We start from the raw sequence: 21,379 nt of genomic DNA, 5'->3' as shown, positions 1-21,379 counted from the left end.
GCAGCTGTGTTCTGTGCGAAAATATTTCAGGCTGGAAATACCACATTGGCCACACGAGTGGAAACCCCTGACTTCATTTCCAGAGATGGAACCTACCAAATCTGCCCCTGCATTGTGGGCATGTGTGCAGAGCAGCTCACAGTACTACAGGACTGGACTCCATTTCAGCATATACACCTGATGTGTACATTGTTCGGATCTGTTTTTGGGAGGCTTTCTGGGTTGAACCAGATGACCTGCAAACCAACCTCAACCATTCTGTGGTTTGATGCAGAGGTCATGAAGGAGCAGGATGAACCTCCTGCAGTGCTTATCGCCAGCTGGCCTCCAAACCTGAGGATGAATGCTGTGGGCATCTTTGGATCTGAATGCTGTAGGCATCATGATGGACCCACAGACACTTCCCTGTTAGCTGAGCGTACACCAGGCACCCGGCAGGAGACCTGGCAGCTCCTCTCAGACAGTGGGGATGATTCCCATACGGTTATCTACAGGCTTTCCTACTGTAGCTGAACATTTTGTGTGATTAGAAGGCCCTGGAACTAGCCCTGCTCCTTTCACTTGACATAGACACTTCCAGAAAAGCAGTCCAGGTGCAGGACAAGACACCCGTGTCTTATAGCCAACAGGAGGCACAACCTGCTGGGCAGCTGCTTGTGTGCGCTCTCAGTTCTGTGCCATTCATTTCCAGCACTATTTTTCCTTCTCTGTCCTTATCTTCAGACTGCCCCTCAGAAGAAACATCATTATCAATTTAGGAAATGCGTCTGAACAACAGGTTTCACTAAAACCAGACACAAAACAAAGAGCTGAGCTCTCCCTTTAAATGCATTAGGCGGCGAATCAAAAGCCCTGGCAGCATTCATCCCAACTGACCAGCGTGCAGCTGTCAGTGACGAACAACAGGCAGAGCACAATTTCCACGTCTCGTTCCCGATTCATGGGTCAGTTAACACAATTTGCAAAGCGCGTGAAAGAAATCACTGTCCTGCACCACGAGCCTTATGTTTCTGCTGTTAAAGGTATGCAACGGACCAGAAAAAAGCCAAGTGAGGACAAAAGTTCGGGATGCTCTTGCCCAGCGGGCTCTGAAGCATTGCTCACAGTTGTGCAAATCATTCAAGTTGATTCTCCATATTATCTGCCAAGAGTTTTATAACTCTTGGAACTGTTTTGCTGAGAAACATCCACTCAGTTTTCCAAATCCCCAAGTCACTTTGGAACACTGAGATGGAGGCCCTCAAACGACTCTGCATGAAGAACAGCAATCAAGACTTAACATGAAGAAATACAGAAATTAACAGGTTCTCGAGAAAGCCTGGTATGGTGCAAAAGAAAGGGGATGACATCGCTAGCATTTAAACTTACTTTCTACCCAGAATCATGGAAGATATTATCATATCTCACTTCAGCTCTGAGCATTAATTAACAGCATGTAGTAACTTTTAACCATCACCTTTTGTTTACGTTGCTCTTGTTGTTAGTACAACTATACCAAGTAATAATCATGATTCCTGCCTTTACTTAATCCAATCGCTCTCATTTTCTTCTGTTGTTCCATCTTCCCTTGCCTGCTGCATGCACTGCTGATGTTTCTCTAGTGGCATTTAGGCACACCTTTAAAGCTGGGCTTGGCACACCTAGCTGTGAGCTCCTCAGCCCTTCCTGACACATACCCACACACACAGCAGAATGGGTCACCACCAGCTTTTATAATATATATTCTTTCCTTGAAGTTATTCCTGTTCTAACTTACGTCCCTAAGCCTCCTATTACTTCTTTTTGCTGTTTCCAGGCCATTCTTTTAGCATTTTGATCCCAGCAGCGTGCTGTGCAGAAGGAGGCCACCAGGAATGCCCCCTCGTACAGACAGGGGGCAAAATACCCCATGGAATTACACTGCTGTGAGCCACAGCTTGCCTGTCTCTGGGACGTTCCCAGCTACCAGCAAAGCAGCTGGTCTTCAGCAGGAGAATCCATTTTAAGAAGTTTTCCAAGTCATCTTTCTCTTGCTGTAGACTTTAATACTAATAGTATCAATGTCTGAGCGGATTAGGGGAAGTGAGGAGAGGGGGAAAGCCCGGCACTGATTGAAAAATGAATTGTTGTCCTCGCTTCAGGTAAAAAGCAAGTGAAGCAGGAAATTGCTCTGTGTTTTCTTTGAGAGGAAAGCAGCTCTCGTGTGGTTCTGCCCCAAGATAGGCAAAGATACAGTTCAGTTTCATTAACTCATTTTGATTGACAAAACAGCTGCAGAAAAGGCATTCAGCATTTTCTGCAAGTCTAAAAAATTTCTGGGTGTTGGTGTTTGAGGAAGATATTACACATTTTTGGTATGTCTCAAAAAAAACCAAACAAACCAAAAACGCCCTCCTCTAACAAACAAAAGAATCATTAACCAATTATTCCACTTATTCAGCATTACAGCACAATGCTTTCTTTTCAGCTGAGTGATAAAGTATTTTGTTACACACTCTCAGCAGCGAATGTCTATGGAAGAACAGAGCCTCACGGACACCCCTTGCACACTGCTGCTGTTCCTTGCCCTTCACATGACATGAATTTGTTACTAACCTGACTGTTCTGGGATGTTTTCCGTGATGCCAGCCATGACCCAGCTCGCAGCCTCCCCAGCTCGAGATGCACCAGGCCTTGGGCACACTTGGGAAAAAGAACCACAACATACAGCATTTAAGTCGATATAGGATATTTCATGCTCTCCTGGAGAGAATTATGTTCATATTCAGCATCACAGAACCATGAAGAAAACCACAATGTACTGAATGCTTGAAACATTCGTATTTCCATTTCAAGTGTATCAGAAGTACCTGTCCCTGGATTGAGGTTTATCCGCAATGCTTAAGTCATATGAATGTTTCTGCTTGCTCCCACCCTTGGCCTCACCCTCAGTACAGGCTGACAGCCCTGGGAGCCTGATGGAGGAGCTGCCAATAGGTGCCCATGGTCAGGGCATCCTGCACCCTCTCCACCCGCTCAGACCCATAGAGCAGCCCCATGCTTTCTAATAGAGAAAGGAAAATTCTCCCAGACTGTATTAAGTATAAAACCACTCCTGTAAAGATGCTATGTTAGGAGTGGATTTAAGTTGCAGTTTTATAGCTGCAAGTTAGTATAGTGAAGCCAAAGGCATTTACTTCAGGGCAGCTCTGATTTGTACGCCTCTCAGGTTTCAAAACATTTTTCTAGCATCTGAAGTTCACAGTTGCATTTTCAAATCAAATAAATGCTACATCTCTTTGTTTCCTCATTTCATACCATTTCACTTCTAAATATACAAGAAGAAGTGATGCCGAATGGATCTCGCACAGTAATTTCAGATGAAATTCCTGTCTTTGTAATCTGTCTGAGCTGTCCTGGGTATGCACAAATAGCACTTCAGGATAATTACCTCACATGGCATCAGTAACTGCAATCCCATCTCTTAAAATGTATTATGTACTCACCTTAAGTGTAGTGGCAACAGTCTCTTGTGAGGCATTTCTCATATCCTCTCCATTAACAGACAAAATCTGATCTCCTTGAATTAATCTTCCATCTAGGTCTGCAGCTCCTCCTTTAACAATGTCAGAGATAAACACTCCACTTCCATTTCTAACAATGCAAGAAGCATATGGCTAATTACACAATCCAATATTCTTTGGGAGACCAATTTAGATTACTTGCATATAAGACACATAAAAAGAAACCTGTGAGCAGTGGAAGAACGAGTTTTACACCCCATTCAACCATTTGAGTGTAGGAAAATCTATGAGCTTTAAAATCAAGGCATGTTTTGCTACATTTTATGCTGTCTTTCCCCTTGATCTGTTAGATCTGACCATCTCATACATAAAGATTCATGAAAAATACCACTTGTACAAATAAAAAGCCAAGGATCAGTCTAAGATGGAGTTAAACCGTCCCCTGATGTGCCTGATCTGAATTACGCAGCCCTAGAAATGTATATATTTTTACATTCCCCCTAAAGGTTCAGCTTGGTTTCTCCTCTAAAAGCCTGGAGGCCCCAAACAGAGAAGCCTGCAGAAAAGACTTTTACAGTTTGCACACGAGTTATGCAGCAGAAAATCCAACCCTGCGGCTGTCTGCCTGCAGCGAGGCTTGTGAGCACAGCTGGGGGGCAGAGGAGATTTATGAGCTGCAGCCCCCACATCACGACTCCCTTGCCCACACCACAGGATCCCTCTGTGCCCAGCCCCAGCTACCAGGGCTCGCTATGGATGAGCTGGTGCAGGCTGCCAGGCACAGGGATGGCCTTTGGCATCCTGTGTGCAGCAGGACACAATGCTTTGCTGGCTGATACCTGGCTCTCGCTGGATGGACTAAGGAAATTAGGTTACTTCTAAGGTGGAAACCCCTAGATGCCAAGCAGTTGTTAGCAACAGCACTGCAACTTTTGTGCAGAAGCAATCAAGGGAGGGCCGGAGATTGCGATTACCATCTGTAGGGTAATTTACATAAGCTAAATTAATTACCCAACCCACAATCTGCTCACAGCACCTGGGTTAAGCATCACCATTCTTGGAGGAAAAAAAAATCCCAAATAAAACAAAACCCCAAAGTGCTGCAGAAACTTTACTGACCATCCGCAGTCCGGATAATGACACAATGATTTGTAATTAAGAAAATACGATTTTTTGGCAATACAGAAGAGCAACTATAAGATCTGCATGAACCAGCACTGAATGAGTGCTTGCCTGTGTCATGCTGTAAATCTCTTCTAGCAATGAAAGATTAAATCTATCAGTGCTCTAGCTCGAATGATCTAATAGCAATGGTTTAGAAATACATCAGCACAAAGTCACATTTTATTAAGCAGCTGTTACCCTCCACGGTATCTTGGATTCTGCTCTTTATTCACAGAACCACTGTCTCTAGTGCTGTATAGTCACTCATATAGCTGACAGGGATGGGGTCTCTCTCTTTACCAGGCTCCTATTTTCCACCAAAACAGGTCACTTCGAAACAGAGTACGATATAGACCTAACTAACAAATCCATTTTCAAAGGCATATCCCAGTATTTGGAAACAAAGAGGTGTTTTATCCCCATGCTGAAATCAGGACTGCCATGGTTAGGGCTCTGGCCTCAGCCACTGCTACATTAAAGCCATCAGAACATTAAGCTACCAGTTCTGCATGTGCTCACCCAGACTCACTCATTCACGAGTGAACGGTGACACACTGTTCTCAGGTTGCCCAAGGAGGCTGTGGATGCCCCATCCCTGCAGGCATTCAAGGCCAGGCTGGATGTGGCTCTGGGCAGCCTGGGTTGCTGGTTGGTGACCCTGCACACAGCAGATGATCACTGTGGTCCTTTTCAACCCAGGCCATTCTATGATTCTATGATAAAGCGAGACATGATGCTGGAGCTTTCCAGAGGGAACAGCAGCCTTTGTTGCATAGCTCAGCTTTGGCTGTAATAGAGAAGCCAGTATCACAACCCCACAACATCCTTGAAGATACTCAGATGTGCCATCTTTTTGCTTGAGGGCTTCCTTTATTTCATATTCCACTTAATGGCTACAGCTGTTTCATATGGCAAAAAGCAAGGTACTTCTTGTTTGCAGTGCATTCTGATCAGAGATGCTCTTACCGCTTTCCAGCTATGCTGAGCCCCAGTCCACGACCTGTTTTCTTCTGAATATCTACATGGAAAATCTCTAAGTTTTCTTCATCTTTGTAATGAGCTTCATCTCTATAAACAACCAACTGCACCTTCTGAGGCGTCTGTCTCAGCGCAGTGATGGCTTCTTCATGGCTGGCGTTCCGCAGATCAATCCCGTTCACCTGAAACAGAGTTTTCTTTCCTAACGACACATACAAACAATCCTTTCATCACATCCTACCCTTGTGTGACAGGAAAGATGTGTCAAACCGACACCTCTTGGCACTCTAGTTTGGTGCTCTGATCTCCTACTGAATGAGATGGTGCGCGTTGTGCTGCTGTCTAGATTAAATCCAAACCAGCAAAACATTTTGGATCCTAAGCTGTGTGGGGGTTCCATGCTGCTTTCTAAGTGCTGGAGCCTCAATGTGCGCTTACAACTTTACAAGCAGATGAAGCAGGACGTGCTCCCTTTGGTCTTCCTTTAGCTCTGCAGCCTTTATTTCCTTCCAGGCAACAGTGCTGAAGTTCCTCCCCCGTAGCTAGGTCACATCATACAGCATAAGGGCACATGGAACCAGGGTCATTAGCAATGGCCACAGTGAAGCCCCGGCAGGACACACTGGATGGTTATTTTGCTTTGTTCCAATAGGTGGCACACAAGACCACTCTTGGAGCACTAGTTTACATTTCTCTTACAATAACCTGACAACGTTTTGGTATTATCAGATGGAACAAGAAGTTCTGACTGAATGCTTAAGTACAAGAAAAAAACTATTGCAACTTGAAATCTAATCTCCTAACTTTGCCAAGCCTCACGCTAGGATACTCCTTAAAGGGTTTGCCCATATCCTGTTGATAAAACCATCTTTTCTCTGTCAATAGCAAAAAAATATCCATTTTCCAAGTCTGATTAGGATCCACAGAACCATTGCACCCTCAAGGTTGGAAAGGAGCTCCAAGATCATCCAGTCCAACCGTCCACCTACCACCAATATGTCCCCACTAAAGCACACATCCCTCAGTACAACACCTACCAATGTCTGGATGCTGTAGGAATTAGCACAGGCTGCAGCTGGTTTAACAATGCACTCTCAATACATTTACACAACAGAATCGATTTTAAGGCAAGGAAAATATTTCTCAGTATCTCTAAGTATGCCAAGTTATAACCATTTTAACTTAATTTTACATGAAGGGAATTAAACCTGTCTGTCGTCATTATGTTCTTTTGTACTAACTCAGTACACATCAGTATTATTTTCTTGACACTGGCATCTATGTGTGCTTTACACACTAATCTGAAACTAATTCAGTCATCCTTCTGCTTCATTAGTACAGCTTTTAAAAGCTGAAATAATAACAATATTACAGCACACAAACATTAGCACTTTCCTGTTTGGCCAGTGAAGAATTAATTAACCTTCCCCATTTTTATCCCCTGCCTAATTATCGTGCTCTGCTAATGCGCAGTTATTTATAAAATGAAAACAACATTCAGCCCGAACGCTAAAAAAAATATTTGTAGTGCAAGAGCTGTAAAGACGGCTCCCCAAGTACCCCTTGCTATTTTTCTAACCCTACGCACTAACGCCTTAATGGCCATGCTGGGAATTTGTCCTGAGCTGACAGCGAGACACTGCAAGCAGCTGCGCCGACCGCTGCCTGACGCAAGCTTCATGTGCAGAGCAGCCCCTCGTTCTTAACCCCTTCCCAGCTCAGCCTGCTGGCTGAAGGCAGAGCCAGGCCTTGGTGTGGGAGCAGAAGGCTGAGCAGCGCCAAGCAATTGGATGCGGCAGCTGATCCACGTTGATCGAGAGCCACCTTGTTCAATTACATTTAACGCGTTCTCAGTCGGTGTCTTCAGTTTTTATGGATATGTAAGGAAATACAAATGTGTCAGGGTGTTCTCAGTGATGGGAGAAGAGCTTTGTGTACCAACCCTACAAATGATCCCTGTTTTCCCCATGAGAAAGCTATGCTGAACCGAATGCAAATCTACACGAGACAGACACAAGAATGCACACAGAGACCTGCTTACCTCAAGGATCTGGTCTCCAGCCCACAGCCTGCCATCCCTGGCTGCCGCCCCTTCTTCATAAACTTCATGGATCACAATGGCATCCTGTAGGGACAAAGGGATGCTGAGCAATTCCTGCAACACCCCGTGTGCCACAACCCCGTGCACGCCACGTTGGAAGAGTGCTACCACCACTCAGAGACAGCTGTAAGGAAAACACCGCCATGCTCAGAACCTACAGACAGATAATACAAAGGTACAAAGGGTTTTGTTCACCACTGCAGGGGCTACTCCCAGCTACAGCTTTTTAGGCTTCTGTGGCTCCTATCAGTTTTATACATTGGCATCCAGCAGTACGTGAACTCAGTGTGAACTGGTGCATTAATACCGTCTACTTTTTATGATATAATTTAAAACCAGATTCTTTGGAGCGCTGAATGTTTTTAGGGACTTGGCATAGGTCTGTGCTTTAAGCAAGAGCTGAATGCCTTGTGGTAAATAGCGCTGGTTAAATCTGTAAGAAATGAAATCCAGAAGAAGCGAACAATGGCAAATGTTAGTTTATTACTGAGGTTGGAAAATGTAGGCAGTGGCAGATGTAGCTTCAGGGAAGGTTTCAGTGATTTAATCTTATTGCCAGCAATAGATGTCCCCAAAGAAAAAGCATTACAAAGAACATACTGTTCTCTTGCTGGTGCTTTCCCTTTGCATTGTTCTGGTTTGAGGTTTGTTTTTTTTTTCCTCCTGAAACAAATAGGTGAACATCCTGCTGCAGAGCTTCAGCCATGACACTACCAGCACTCACAAATAGATGGCCCACTTCAGGGCCTCGAGCTCTTTCCTTTATAGTCGCTGCAGATAAACATGAGGCAATTTATTTAGCAGGTATCAGACAACCCAGACCTCGGACAAATGCAATCAACAAAACTGCTGTGGTTAGGAGCTCCTTCTGGAGCCTGCCACACCAGCCAAGCACAAGGCTCTCACTGTGCCAGGTTGGCAATACCATGTGTCTTTCCCATGGCAGGAGCAGAAAATAGTGGCCATGGGAGAACAAAGTACGCTCGTGTTTTGATAACACCGTAGATACATCTCTCGTCACTGAGTTAGCCCCCCCTGTGTTGCTTTGCAATGCTTCCCCAGCACACACGGTGTGTGTTGAACAGAAAGAAGCCCAATGCCCTAAAGCTAGTGCTCTGATCAAGACAACACTGGGAGCATTACTCTCTTTCATTCCCACTACACCTTATTTAATGATGTAAACTTGTATCTACAGCCGCTCCGCTGCTGCTGAAGCACAGCAATGCCATCATAAGCTTCATGTTTGATACATGTACACCAGCCACCGCAAAAAGCCTGAAGGGTTTTAATCACAAATGGATTACAGCTGATACGAGTGTCCCAGATGGGGAAAAAGAGACTTCAATCTACATAAACGAAGGCAAAATACTATGAGCTGTGTACCATGGCAATTAAGAAAATCAAAAGAACAGTGCGATTTTAAAAAATACACCATTGGCGACTGCAGGGTTTTCTTGAAATAACTGGAACAGCAATTACCAAAGGGACTGAGCAACACATTCACATCTGCATCAGCAGCGCCGCCGCGCCTCTCTGCTGCACTTCTGAGATCTTCCCTCACTCTCTTTTTCTTTTATGTTATCTCTGCTTTCAAAATGATCATCTAACTCTAGTCAACACAGGAGACTCTGATCTGGGTGAAAGCCAACAGGGTGACAGTGATGTGTATTTTTACATGTATTTTATCACCCGAGGCTGATCATGGGTAACTTTGGGAAATGCTGAGTCCTAGCTTTAGAACTTCAATAGCACGCTTTGCTTTTACTATTGTAAACACTTTTTGGCAGAAGACACTTAGAAATTGCCAACAGAACACAAAATATTGACCATCTTACCACGACAGTGGATGTTCTGAGGACCCTTTCAGACTATTTAGTCTGGTATTTCCTAGCCTCTGAGCAAGGAGCTTTCAATCCTATTTCTTAAAGTTTGTTTTCCACCCATGGTTGTTTTAAAAATGGCTAAAAAAAGAAACCCTGAAGCTACCAGCTTTTTTCATCATTAGTAAACACAAAACCACACATACCTAAAGCTCAGATTTGGGAACCTCCAAACGTTATCAGTTTGAGTCATCTGCATCATCTATTTGCAAAGACAACAACTCTGTACTACTCTGCGGTTCCTGCATGCATTAGAAGCCAGACCTAGAACTAAAAATATATATGGCATGAAAAGGTACATTCCTATTCAGCCTGTGCCTACCCTGGAAGGAAACACCCAGCTGACCTGCCAAAATACTGTTTCCTCAAATAGTTTGTTTCCTTTAAAAAGAAATAGTTGTAAGAGGCTTATTGAATCAATTAAGAAACAGAATGAAGAAACATGCCTGCAATGGTCCGTAGCATCAATTAGCCTTACCTTCCTTAGCTTATGAATTATGACAAAAGATGCCTTACCTCTGTTGTTTCTGGCATCAGCTCAGTACATATTTAACCCAGAAGTAATGTTTTTCCATTGAATCTAGTGGGATCCGGACAGACTCTGTTAGTTTTGATCATCCATGACAAATGGCTAAAAATTACTGATGTTATTAAATATTTTTATTGACATTGATATTTTAAAGGAGTCTGAGCACACAGTCAAGAAACATAACGTATTATTCCAGCCATCTAACTACCAAGCCCCAATCTGTAATGCCAGATTGGGGCTGTAACACTCATCTCAGTGCATCAGAAAACAAACTGGGATCTATCACGGCTAAGCCAATACAGAACATTTATTTGAAGGATGGGTTCTGGTAATTGAACATCTGCAGCTCCTACTCACTAGCTTCAAACTCAGTTGTGTGCTAAGAATCTTGACAAGTCAAGACTTAAGTAGTGAAGAAAAAAAAATCAATCAATCAATCAAATGGAGAGGGAAGGGAAGTGGTGTCAATGTCCAACTGGAGGCTGTACGTTAACAGTGACCACAGACAGATTTTCTCTCACGTCCTCCTCTCGCTCCCAGTTACGCACAGACCATGGCAGCCCATGATACAGCTTGTCAGAGCTGCAAAAACTGTTAGTGCTGAAGGAGAAAATAAAAACACTCTTACCATATCAAGAACACTGCTATTTAAAGAAAGATAATCTCGTTGCTGAAAGCACACGCTTCGTAAGGCTTACAAATACATTTGAAAACCTACAGCTCTCCTCTCTGTGTACTTTGACAAAGACTCTTCATTAGTCTGGCACCATTATAAGAATCAGGAATTAATGCAAAGTTTAACATTTCCTATATGTGAAGGCAGGATGCAGAAAACAAGCCAGGGCATAAAATCAACATAATTTCATGCTAAACAAAGTCCATGCTCGCAGGTGTGATCCTAGACTACCTGACCATGAAAACTTTGGAAATTGAATTAGAAGGGAAGCTGTCTGCTACTGCTGAGCTAATTAATGCTCTCACTGGAAGCTAACGAAATGGAAGGGCCTGCAGTTTAGTGGAATGAAGCTGAATACGGTGACGCTATCTATACTGAACTGCTAAAAACCCAACCAGAGTGGTTCTAAACCACAGCAAGAACCTGGCTGATAAGCGAATTGCTTATCAAACGTACCCTGCAGTACATGAGACAGTGCTTTGGAAGGTCCAGGTTTGAGCTGTGAGACAGCCATGCCTCAGTTGCTATTGCTTTACCAGAATATTATGGCTGTTGCACAGCCTTCTTGCAAGCAACGGGCAGGAAAATGAGCGCCAATTCTCACACTGACAGAAGAGGTTTTTGGCTGTGGAAGGAAAGGCAAGGGCTTAGAAGCAGTAGAGTTCTTGATCAACACCATGAAGAACAGCATTAGTGAGGAGGGAATGACTACTGAACTAGTGAGTGCATGGCTGCTAAATTTTGCAAGCTTGCCTATCTGAGAACCTACTCTTGGGAAATACAACACATAAAACATACGAAGTGAGATCTACTTCGTGTTTCCTTCTAAGGGAGGGGAATAGCGCTGAACTCTTGGGGAATCTGATCTCAGCTCCCCCCAGCTGTGGGTATTTCTTCTGCTTGATTTATAACAACTTTGGAAACCTGGCAGGGGAAGGCTATCAACTCCCCATCAGCAGAGAGCACAAATAGAAACGCTCCCATTAAGAAGTACATTCAGTAAGAGTGACAGTTTAATCCCCGTATCTTAAATGTCGAGAACTGCTAAGGCAGAGACCTCAGGCAATGACCACGTAGCACTGTCTTAATTGAACCTTGGGGAGAAAGGTGGCAAAGTCAGCTTCCTATTCAGGAAAACCACTGACCAAGCAAACCTTAAAAGCCTGCAGGACCATAAACAGTGCTGAGGAAGGCTCACAAGCTGTCTGGCTTTAGACTGGGACCGCTCACATGTTCGCCGCAAGCTTATTGCATCAGGGCCAGTTTCTTCTATGCAGCCATTCTGCAGAAGGACAGGTTGCAATGCAGGTGTCCTTTTTGATGGAAAATCAACCCCAGACCTGGGTTGTATGCAAATTCTGGGAGCGGAGAGTGAATGGACACAAGTCATGAAGGAGGTTCAGCAGTAAATGCTGTGGGTATTTTGATGAAGTGGTATCATTTGATAAAAGGTGGAAGAGTACACAAGAAGGGAAATCTCAAAAGAACTGGGCCAGAGAAATCCCCATGTAGCTGACTGAACCTGAAAGAAAAAGGCCTAAATCCTGCCTATGCCTTCTCGCCATAGAACTAAGCAGTTCTTAACTACTTCAGATCATTCACAACAAGCTATTCCTTTAACTGGACTACTATTGGAGTTTGCCTTTGCTCTGCTACTTGTCTGAGACCCAGCCATTATTTTGACAGGATCAAAGGCACTTCACAGAAGTGAAGTGAACCACTACACATGGAGGACTGCAATAATCACCAGCACAAAACAGCACTGAGGAAGGTGCTCAGTTGGAAACAAGTTGTTTTAAAATCCCAGACTGTGCTTTCCAAGATGTGCTTCTTAAAACTGCAATCATTAGACAAAAACCAGAACAGTCACGAGCATAGAAACCAGATCCATAGCTCTGTCCCTTATGGCTCTAAGTCTCTCTCTGCCACCACAGGCACCAGCAGCCACTTGTCCCAGACAACAGAGCACTGCACAGAAAAAAGGTACGTGTCTCCCAGAGCAGACACTTCTGAGCACACAGATGGCTAATGCTTAACATCCAGATCAAAACAGCCACAGTAGCTTTTTGGGAACCTTCATGGATGGGCAGTGATGGAAAGCAGGCGGAGCAAACCACTGGGACTGTATTAATCCTAAGTGCCTGTATCTCAGTTTGGGCTGTAGTTAGGTGGATGCAATCTTTCCACTACCATACTAATGGTATGCAATAGAAGGAAAAAAGCTTTCTATGTGCATTTGAGAACTTTCCTGAGGAAGCAAAGAAGCTACATAACATCCAAGAAAAGATGCTTTCACAGTTAGTTGACAAGTTGTATTTTCCTAAGCTATTATTACACATTTCCAACAAATTTCCTACACAGCTACAAACGTTACACTAAATTAACTTTTAGTATAGATAATAAAGTTACAAGGGCTTTTGCTGACTACAGGATTAGACTTATCTCTTTCCCAGGGCAAGTAAAACATCATTAGTTATTTCCTTTTCAACTTTTATAATACTTTGTCCAGAGCAGTAAAATTGTCATTTCGTTTTTACAGGCTGGTTCACAGATAAAGTAGAAATCAACCAGTTGCACAGGGTGTTTTACTGAAGAATTAGCCCCATATAAGCATCTTTCAGTAGTCAGTATTCAGTAGAATAAAGCCAGCTGCTCCTTACTTGTAGGCACAGGAAATTACAACCATTCTGATAGGATCTTGCACTTGCAGATCAAAATGGAGCCTGAAAGACAGCAGCTCAGCAACAAAAGCCGAAGGTCAGCTCAAAGCGAATCACTTGACTTCTCACACAAGTTTACCTCATGCTGTGTGCTGTGTATGCTCTGTGTATACTTCTTTGCAACACTCAAATATTTTGAATCTGCTAGCGTTCACAAACCATTAACAGGCACCCAAAATCCCAAGCCAAACACTGCCGTAATAAAACAGGCTATATAATGTATAATTGTATTACTGTGTTAATGTAAAAATGCTTCACCGTTGCATGATACTGAAAAACTTCTGTACTCAAGGTCAAAACAAAAGGCCTGTTTCCCATTTAAGAACAAGCCCGTGCAAGAGATGGTGTTCACTTGCCAGCTTTCATAAAAAAGATTAATCCACAACATCAATATGAATATAATTTTTCATACTAAAATACAGATTTATTTTAAGGAAGTGGATAATATTTGTATTACATTTTATAGGCCCCTATAGTTACATCTGGTCCTTATTTATTTAAATTTTATTCAGCTTGCATAATATTTTTGCTTACAGTTATATTCTCTAAGATCAGAAAAGCTCAAACCTGAAAATTCAATGGCACTATTCATTAACATTCCTTCGGTCTGCAGTCATAGACATTTGCAAGCTCTCCTTTGATTCTGAAATAATAAAACTAAGGTAATAAGATGTTTAGTGTAAAAATATATGACTTAAGTCAGAATGATAGAAAGAGCTATGTTTCTATGAATCACATGCCAAAGCAAACCCAAGTTTTTCAAAAAGTATACATGCTCATTTTAGAGGGAATAATAAAACACAGAGCTACATATTAAAATGTTAACTCTCTCACTCTCATTATTTCATTAAATAAAGAAATACGAACATTCACAGTGTACTGTGCATAACATGGGATAGAAAGGATGCATGAGGTCCTGAATGCATATAAGATTTGAAGCCAAAGCCAGTGGTTTCAACTGCCAGCAAACAAGATACCCCTGAAGTCCATTTTGATATGTCCTACTGTTTTTGTATACTGTTAGCTTTAATGCCATGGTTGATTTACACTCCTGGAAGACACCAACTTCTTCAAGCAAATTGTTGCTAGCCATACAGTCAGCTCAACCGTTGCCAAAGATCTATCAAACATATGACTTGCAAACTTACTGCTTTCATTCCCATTTGTGATAAGTCATGTACAAAGCAGTTTGGTTTTCTCATGCTGTGCAACATAATGTCATTTTTGGAATTATGATGAATCCATCAATTTCATTTTTACATTATCCAACCAAGAGTCAAAGCAATGCCTCACAATTTCAAGCTAACTACATTTACCACCTTCATTAAATTGCCTTCTATTTCATGTCAGTGACAGCTGGCAAGTAATTGAATGTTTTTCCCCTCCCAGCACAAACTTCTTCCCTGCAATTCCCAAGTCATAATTAAAAAAAAAAAACAACCAACCAAGAAACCTTGGGACTCCTATTACCAATTTTTCTTCTATTGCTCCATTCATTGTGCAATAGATTCAACAGCATCAGTATCTATATTGAATGTACTGATGAAATCCTCCTGAGGCCAATGTCTTGCTTTTCATTTGTGGTTACAAGGTAAGCAGTTCCTCGTAATACACTGTAATATTCCACTGAAGCAGTTCAGTCTTAGTCGGACTTGATGGCTGCATGAAAAGCTGCTCAGACCTTGACTGTCTATAACTGATGGAGCTATTTTTTGCCTGAATATAAATACAACTAAGATTGGCAGGGGAGGAGGAGGGGAAAGAAAGCCCAACTGATGGAGAAATTGTTTGTTTAGTAATGGAGAAGTCACATCAGTCCTCACACTGAGGTATGTCTTCAGTGGTGAATGTGCAGCACAGCACAAACCACAGATAGTAGACTTGATTCTGGTGTTGGTAACAGCCTGGTCTTGGCAGCACGGAGATCCTAGCAGGGTAATTAGCCCTCACAGCTTCAGGGGCAAACAGCGAGTCCTGAACAGCTGCAATTTAAAGTCACTGATTATTCCCTTGCCCTTCCTAAACAGATGGGGTTTATGCAAGGTATGACTCACCTGAACTGACAGAATAAATCTAAATATTCTTCTGTCAAACTGCATCCCAACCATCACAAAGCTCCCCCCTGCTCTGCTACACTCCAGAAAGCCTCCTGGGCTAACAGAGGTGATTAGGAAAGACTTTCCTTTCTGACTCTTTGTGTTACCAACTCTTACAGCAACTAGCATTACAGCTGAGCACAGGCATATTCTGCTACCTTTTGGATCACAGCTTAAGTTTTCCAGTTTCCTGGCTTTGTGGACCACTTTATTTTACAGATGGAATACCTTGAAGTCTGTTAATTGCCTTAAAAATGCTTTTTATTAAAGCTAGCTGAAAGCAAAAGCAAAAAAAATTTTATATATCAAAGCAGACAACACAGCACAAAAATTCTACACAAGAAGTTTGTCGTCATCTTTAGTAAAAGAGACACAGGACACAGATTGCTTCTTTCTGTTCCTTCTCTGTTGCTCCTGTAAGGTACCCGACTGCCTTCCTAGCTCCACAGAGCCCTTAGATTACTGCTTCTAAAACAGGTTTTTTCAATTTATATTCAATCTTCAGCACTGAATTGTGGTTTCAAGCCCCACCTGAGCCTCTGCACTCTCCTCCTTTCCTATGGTTTTCTAACTCGGCCATAAGGGGAAGGTCCATGCACCAGCCTCCATCAGCATCCAAACACCCTGTGGCATGTCTGAGCACCTCCATCGCCCAGGCAGCACACACAGCCATAACTACGAGTTATCAACTTGACCACTACTTTGTTACCCAGCCGGAAGCAGAACACTGCTCTCACCCACCTGTTTTTACCTTAGAACAATGTTTTTTCCATATTCTGCCGAGATTAAAGTCCTTATAAATTTGACAATCTTAATTTATTTAAAATCTTAGGATCGTTAAGGATGGAAAAGACCACAAGGATCATCAAGTCCCACCATCAACTCCTCAGCCATGCCCACTAAGGGAAAACTTCACTGCAAGTTGCTCACTGACATGGCAGCATTCAACCGCTCCGGGGTGACAATGGGATTAGGACCAATTAGCCCCACACACAATATGGAAGGGTACAGGGACAACTTCCTTAAATGAATCCTCAATTCTCTGGGAGAAAAAAAAAAAGGAAAGGAAAAAGCAGAATAACTAAGGAGCATTTCCTAACTCTGTGCTAATAACAGCCCCATATGCCATTGGTGATCAATGGCCCCAGAGTGGGACTGCCCCAGCTCAGAGCCCTGCCTTGTTGACCTGAAGCTGGAGGCTCGCCCGGCTCTCTGAGCAGCACTGCACGAGGTCAGCCATGTTCCTGGGGCCTGAAGGTCTGTGTCCCATGGTTGGAGTGCCTCAGGCGCCCTGGGAGTGCTGGCAGCTGCCAAGTGACAGTGACACTCCTGTCAGGTTTATGGCTGCTATTTGCAGTGGTGGGACCGACAGGCCTTTATAGATCATTCAGCCAGCGGAGACAGAGGGCAGGAGGGTGTCCTGGGGAGCTGTGTTTGAGCCCCAAACCTCATTTTGGGATGTTTTTTTTTTTTTCTTTTCCTAGGGGGTGGGGGATGTTTTGTTTTTGAATTCCCACTCTGAGAGTTACTTTTACAAGTTTGATTGGACTACAACCAAATAAAAAAAGCCTTCTCACAAATGGAAAGCCCTGTACTTCAGCCAGCTCTGCTCTGCAGCTTAACTGCTTTAAAGAGAGGCCATGTGTTGTGCTCTCACGGGGCTAAAGGAGAAGGTGAAAGGAAAGACAGTGAAGGAAAAAAATAATACAAAACCAAAACCCCACCAACCCTCAGGTTAGAAGGAAGCAGGATCCTTAGCAGCCTGGAACCCAAACCCATAAAGACAAATCCATGGGACAGTCTTTCCTTCCTCTTTTCTATGAGCACATCCTTCCAGCTGATGCTCTCCTGCTCTGTCCTAAGCACACAGTCACAACCCTTCGTTGTAAACACATGCAACTCAAAAGGTTTTGCAGGTTTAATGGGATGGTCATCTTCTCAACAGTAAAACATTTTACAGGGGTTGAGCCATCACTTTCCAGCCTCCTGAACAACTTCATCTTCCAGCTCACAGGCTGTATTTTTTAAGTTGCTACTTGATGACTTTTGATGAAATTCTTAAGGTTATGGCTTAAAAGCCAATATTCCATGTATCATTCCAATGTGCCCCTTTTGCAGGCTGCCAAGTTTACTATTCCAAAAGCCTGGAGCATTTAAAACAGATCCAGAACATTCTGAAGTGAGCTGTCCTATCACATATGAACTGCTGTTGTGCGTCAGTGCTGACTCCAGTAGCCAGTTATGCATTTTTAGATCGAGTGCATTTGAAAACCACAGCCTCCCTCAGTCCCCAGCACTGACAAATGACTGGAGCCGGGTCTCAGAGCCCTCATCATCCAGCAGCCACTTGCACACCTGCACAGGTATGAAATAAAGATACCCCAGTGGAGATGGAGGAAGACACATGTGTCTGTGTCTTGTTTTCTCACAGGAGAGAGGCAGAATGAGTTTCTGCAGCACACACAGGCATCAGCCCTGCTGACTTGCCACTACTCTGCCCTCTGCCTCCAGTGGAGCACGTTTTCACGGCCCTGTCATGGCATCTCATCTCTGTGGTCTGTGTGCACTGAACTGCAGGAGCATAAAAGACAGAAAATCCTTCTTTCACGCCTCCAGAAATAAGCTCCAAGAGGTTCTATTCCCATTCTGACTTCAATTTGACAATTCCCATTTCAAAAAATACCTTTACGAATAAACAAACCCCAGCCAAACCCAAAACAACCAAAACCTATTACAGCTCAACATCAATTTCACTGCACTGGATAAAACTGTGGGTCTTGAGTATACAATTTCTGCCACACGACTGGACCTTTGGAAGTGATGAACTTCTACAGCACTACTGCATAAGCTTGAAGTGAAGCTTTAAGTCAATGTATTTTGCCTATCTTGAAAATGAAATACATCCCTCCATTTAAATGATGGAGAGTAAGAAAAAATAGATCACTCACCCCAAGTATCTGTTTTGTTGTATTTCTTCTCTAGTCCAAGAAACCCAGACAGAAAATTCCTTAGTCTCAATTATCATCTTCTTTTACTTATTAACCTCTCCCCATTCTGTTATATAAATTACTCCAGATTTTTATCAAAGCTTTTTGACTTCATGGCATAAATAACCCATGCCAGCCATCAAAATAATCAGGGAATTATTTGGGAGAGGCTGGTAGTACAGGACAGAGTGATGCTGATCCCACCCTTGCACATCTCTGGCTGCCTGTTTTGAGAACAGTTTGCAGGGACTCATTTTGGGAGGTCTTGTAACGCAAGAATGAGAAACACTGGAACTCAGACCTCCCTCCCCCCATCCACATTTACTGCATGGATCTTTTAAATAAAAACTCCTACAAAGACGCTTTAATGATTAAGTAATGAAAGTACAAACCTTAACCAAAACCACCTACTTAATTTAAAACTTTTGCATTTTTCTCATCTGCTCCATAAAGTCGGTATTTGTAATTTTCATTTATTTATATGAAAGTCTCATGAAAGACGTGCACCAGATTGTGTCTGACAGACTGCCACGTATTATTTCCAAATTCCAGTTAAATAAAAAGAGCAGAGAGATGATTCATGTTGAAACTCCTGTTTGAATTTACTCAACACTGAGGAGCTAGATAAAAAAGAGACTAGATACAAAACAGCGCACAGCTGGACAGAGTGGAAATGGTATAGGTTGATTTAGCCTTTGGAGTAACTCAGATCTATCTCCATGTGGAACAGTAGTTCATTCAGTCTCCACATAGTCAGAGACTTGGATAAGTGGGGTGGCATGCCGAACCTTTTCCAATTCCAGCTTTCACGCTGTAGAAGATACAGCCCACGATTTGCAAAAATAAAATGACTTTATTCCTCATGCTTGCTTTTTTCCTTGTTCTGGAAAAAGATTATTACATTGCAACTATTTAAAATCTGTGCCTGCTGACACTCAGAACACATGATTATTTAACGACCAACCAACATGATATTTTGGGAACTGCTGCAGATAACAAAGCAGGTCTATTGTTCCAACTCTCTGCAGCATGGGATTCCGAAGAACCCCAATAAAGACCCCTCTGTAACATACACGTTTACTGAAAGAAATGAATGTGACATCTAAAAGTAAGCTACTAAAAAATACAGCATTTCCTAAATGGAGAGAGCAATGAAAGCATCAACAGCAGAGGCAGAAATGGGTTTAGCATAAATAACTTGCTGAGTTTACACTTGAACTGTTATATTTCAAAGCAGATGAAGACAGTTTCTTTTTGTGAACAGCATAGCCAAGGTCAGATTAAGCTTGAAGACACAGAATTACAATAGGAAACAATTGATAGAAAGCAAAATTATCAATGTGATATTAAAGATTGTGGTTTTCAGTTTCTCCTCCACATACTGACCAATTCATTAGGCCATTAAGAGACTAATAGCATAGTTTCTTTACCTCTTATTATTTAGCAGAGACAGTAATCTATTATTTCAACAGGAGCTCACCAGTGGAGTGTCTTTCCCTCCGACAATGCTGAGTCCAAGTCCTGATCGACCCTTAGATATCTCTATAGTCATCTCCTGTCCAGGAACAATAGGACATGTCGCTGGATCCACTGGCAACGGAGGTGGTAAGACATCTAAGAACATGAGAGGGTAAAGAAATGAGTCACAATATCAGACAAGAGAAAATAAAACAATTTAGGTAGTCATATGAGAGCAACTAATTAAACTCTCTTGTTGTGTTCTTCACCCAAACTAAATCAACCTTGAAGATTATGGTGAATCACTTCTGAAGTCTCTACATTAGAATAACTCCAGAGCTCTGACAGCAAATGTTCAGAGCATGTGTCTGGGAGGACATTTAATTTGGATACAACCCATGCTATTCAGATATCAATAGCAAGGTGTATTCCAGTCAGGGTATATTTCCCAGCATTATAGAAATGGCAGTTATGTCCCAGATTACCTTAATTTTCATTAAAAAAAAAAAAAAAGAACACCACCTTCCAAATCCTGCATTAGGTACTAAATCCATACAATATCACTGAAAAAAAACCAAAAAGGTATTTCGTACTGCGGTTTGTGATTTCTGTGTCTGGAGAGAGGTAAGAAGGTGCTGACACCAGGGGTATCTCCTGCAAGTTGACTGGGGCTTTTGCTGAAGATTTTGATTGTTTCATCTGTTTAAGGACCTAAAAGTGAAGCACAGTGGAAGCAAAAGAGATCAGTCATCAAACACAGAAGTGCATGTTAAGGACCAGTTGTCTCCGTGATTAGCAGGTCCTTCTAAATCTACCAAGTCCAACAGACAGGAAATGTGTAATAAGCACAGGTGATAAAGTGAGAACATTCAATTTAAAAATAAATGACAAATCAGAAAGACTGGATAGCTGTGCTTCCAGCAATGCTTGTGTAGGAAGCTTGTGTGAACAGTGGTGCCTCTCTTCTCAGCGGTGCCTCTCGTGCCAAATAACTGTTTTGTTTGTTTGAACAAAGAATATTCCTGACATTACCCCGTGTGACTATTCTGATGTACTGAAGGAGAAGGAAATCGTTTTTAAAGTCCCATCTCCCTCAAAAATTATTTAGGTATTTCTCCAGTTACCCCATATGCCCCTGAAATCACATAATCCATGGCAACATCTCCCTACCATTAATACACCTACGTTTTCTGGGAGCTGCTCCTCTGCTTCCGACTGATCCACCAACACCGGTCTGTCAGCTTTATATTTCACATCCTAAAAAGTCAAAAAAAGAAAGCGAGGTGTAATTGGAAATGTAATATTATC

The 21,379-nt window shown here is 42.6% G+C and overlaps 1 protein-coding gene across 15 annotated transcripts in view; it reads right to left on the bottom strand.

Annotated features, from left to right (window-relative positions):
- PATJ (PATJ crumbs cell polarity complex component) overlaps positions 1–21,379 on the bottom strand; it is a 137,257-nt gene that overhangs the window by 12,261 nt on the left and 103,617 nt on the right. For all 15 annotated transcript variants that reach the window (XM_015870721.2, XM_085511639.1, XM_015870718.2 and 12 more), the window contains 7 exons: positions 21,257–21,328; positions 20,665–20,782; positions 20,094–20,227; positions 7,666–7,749; positions 5,613–5,806; positions 3,465–3,612; positions 2,575–2,661 (listed from right to left, as the gene is read on the bottom strand). In XM_015870721.2, the coding sequence (XP_015726207.2) occupies positions 2,575–2,661; positions 3,465–3,612; positions 5,613–5,806; positions 7,666–7,749; positions 20,094–20,227; positions 20,665–20,782; positions 21,257–21,328 (837 nt within the window). The remainder of the gene's footprint in view (positions 1–2,574; positions 2,662–3,464; positions 3,613–5,612; positions 5,807–7,665; positions 7,750–20,093; positions 20,228–20,664; positions 20,783–21,256; positions 21,329–21,379) is intronic.

This window comes from Coturnix japonica, chromosome 11 (assembly GCF_054131305.1).
Source record: "Coturnix japonica strain WE chromosome 11, WE-NBRP24, whole genome shotgun sequence".
NCBI lineage: Eukaryota > Metazoa > Chordata > Aves > Galliformes > Phasianidae > Coturnix > Coturnix japonica.
The sequence above is the reverse complement of the archived record's forward strand: the minus strand, read 5'-3'. Positions and strand labels throughout refer to the sequence as shown.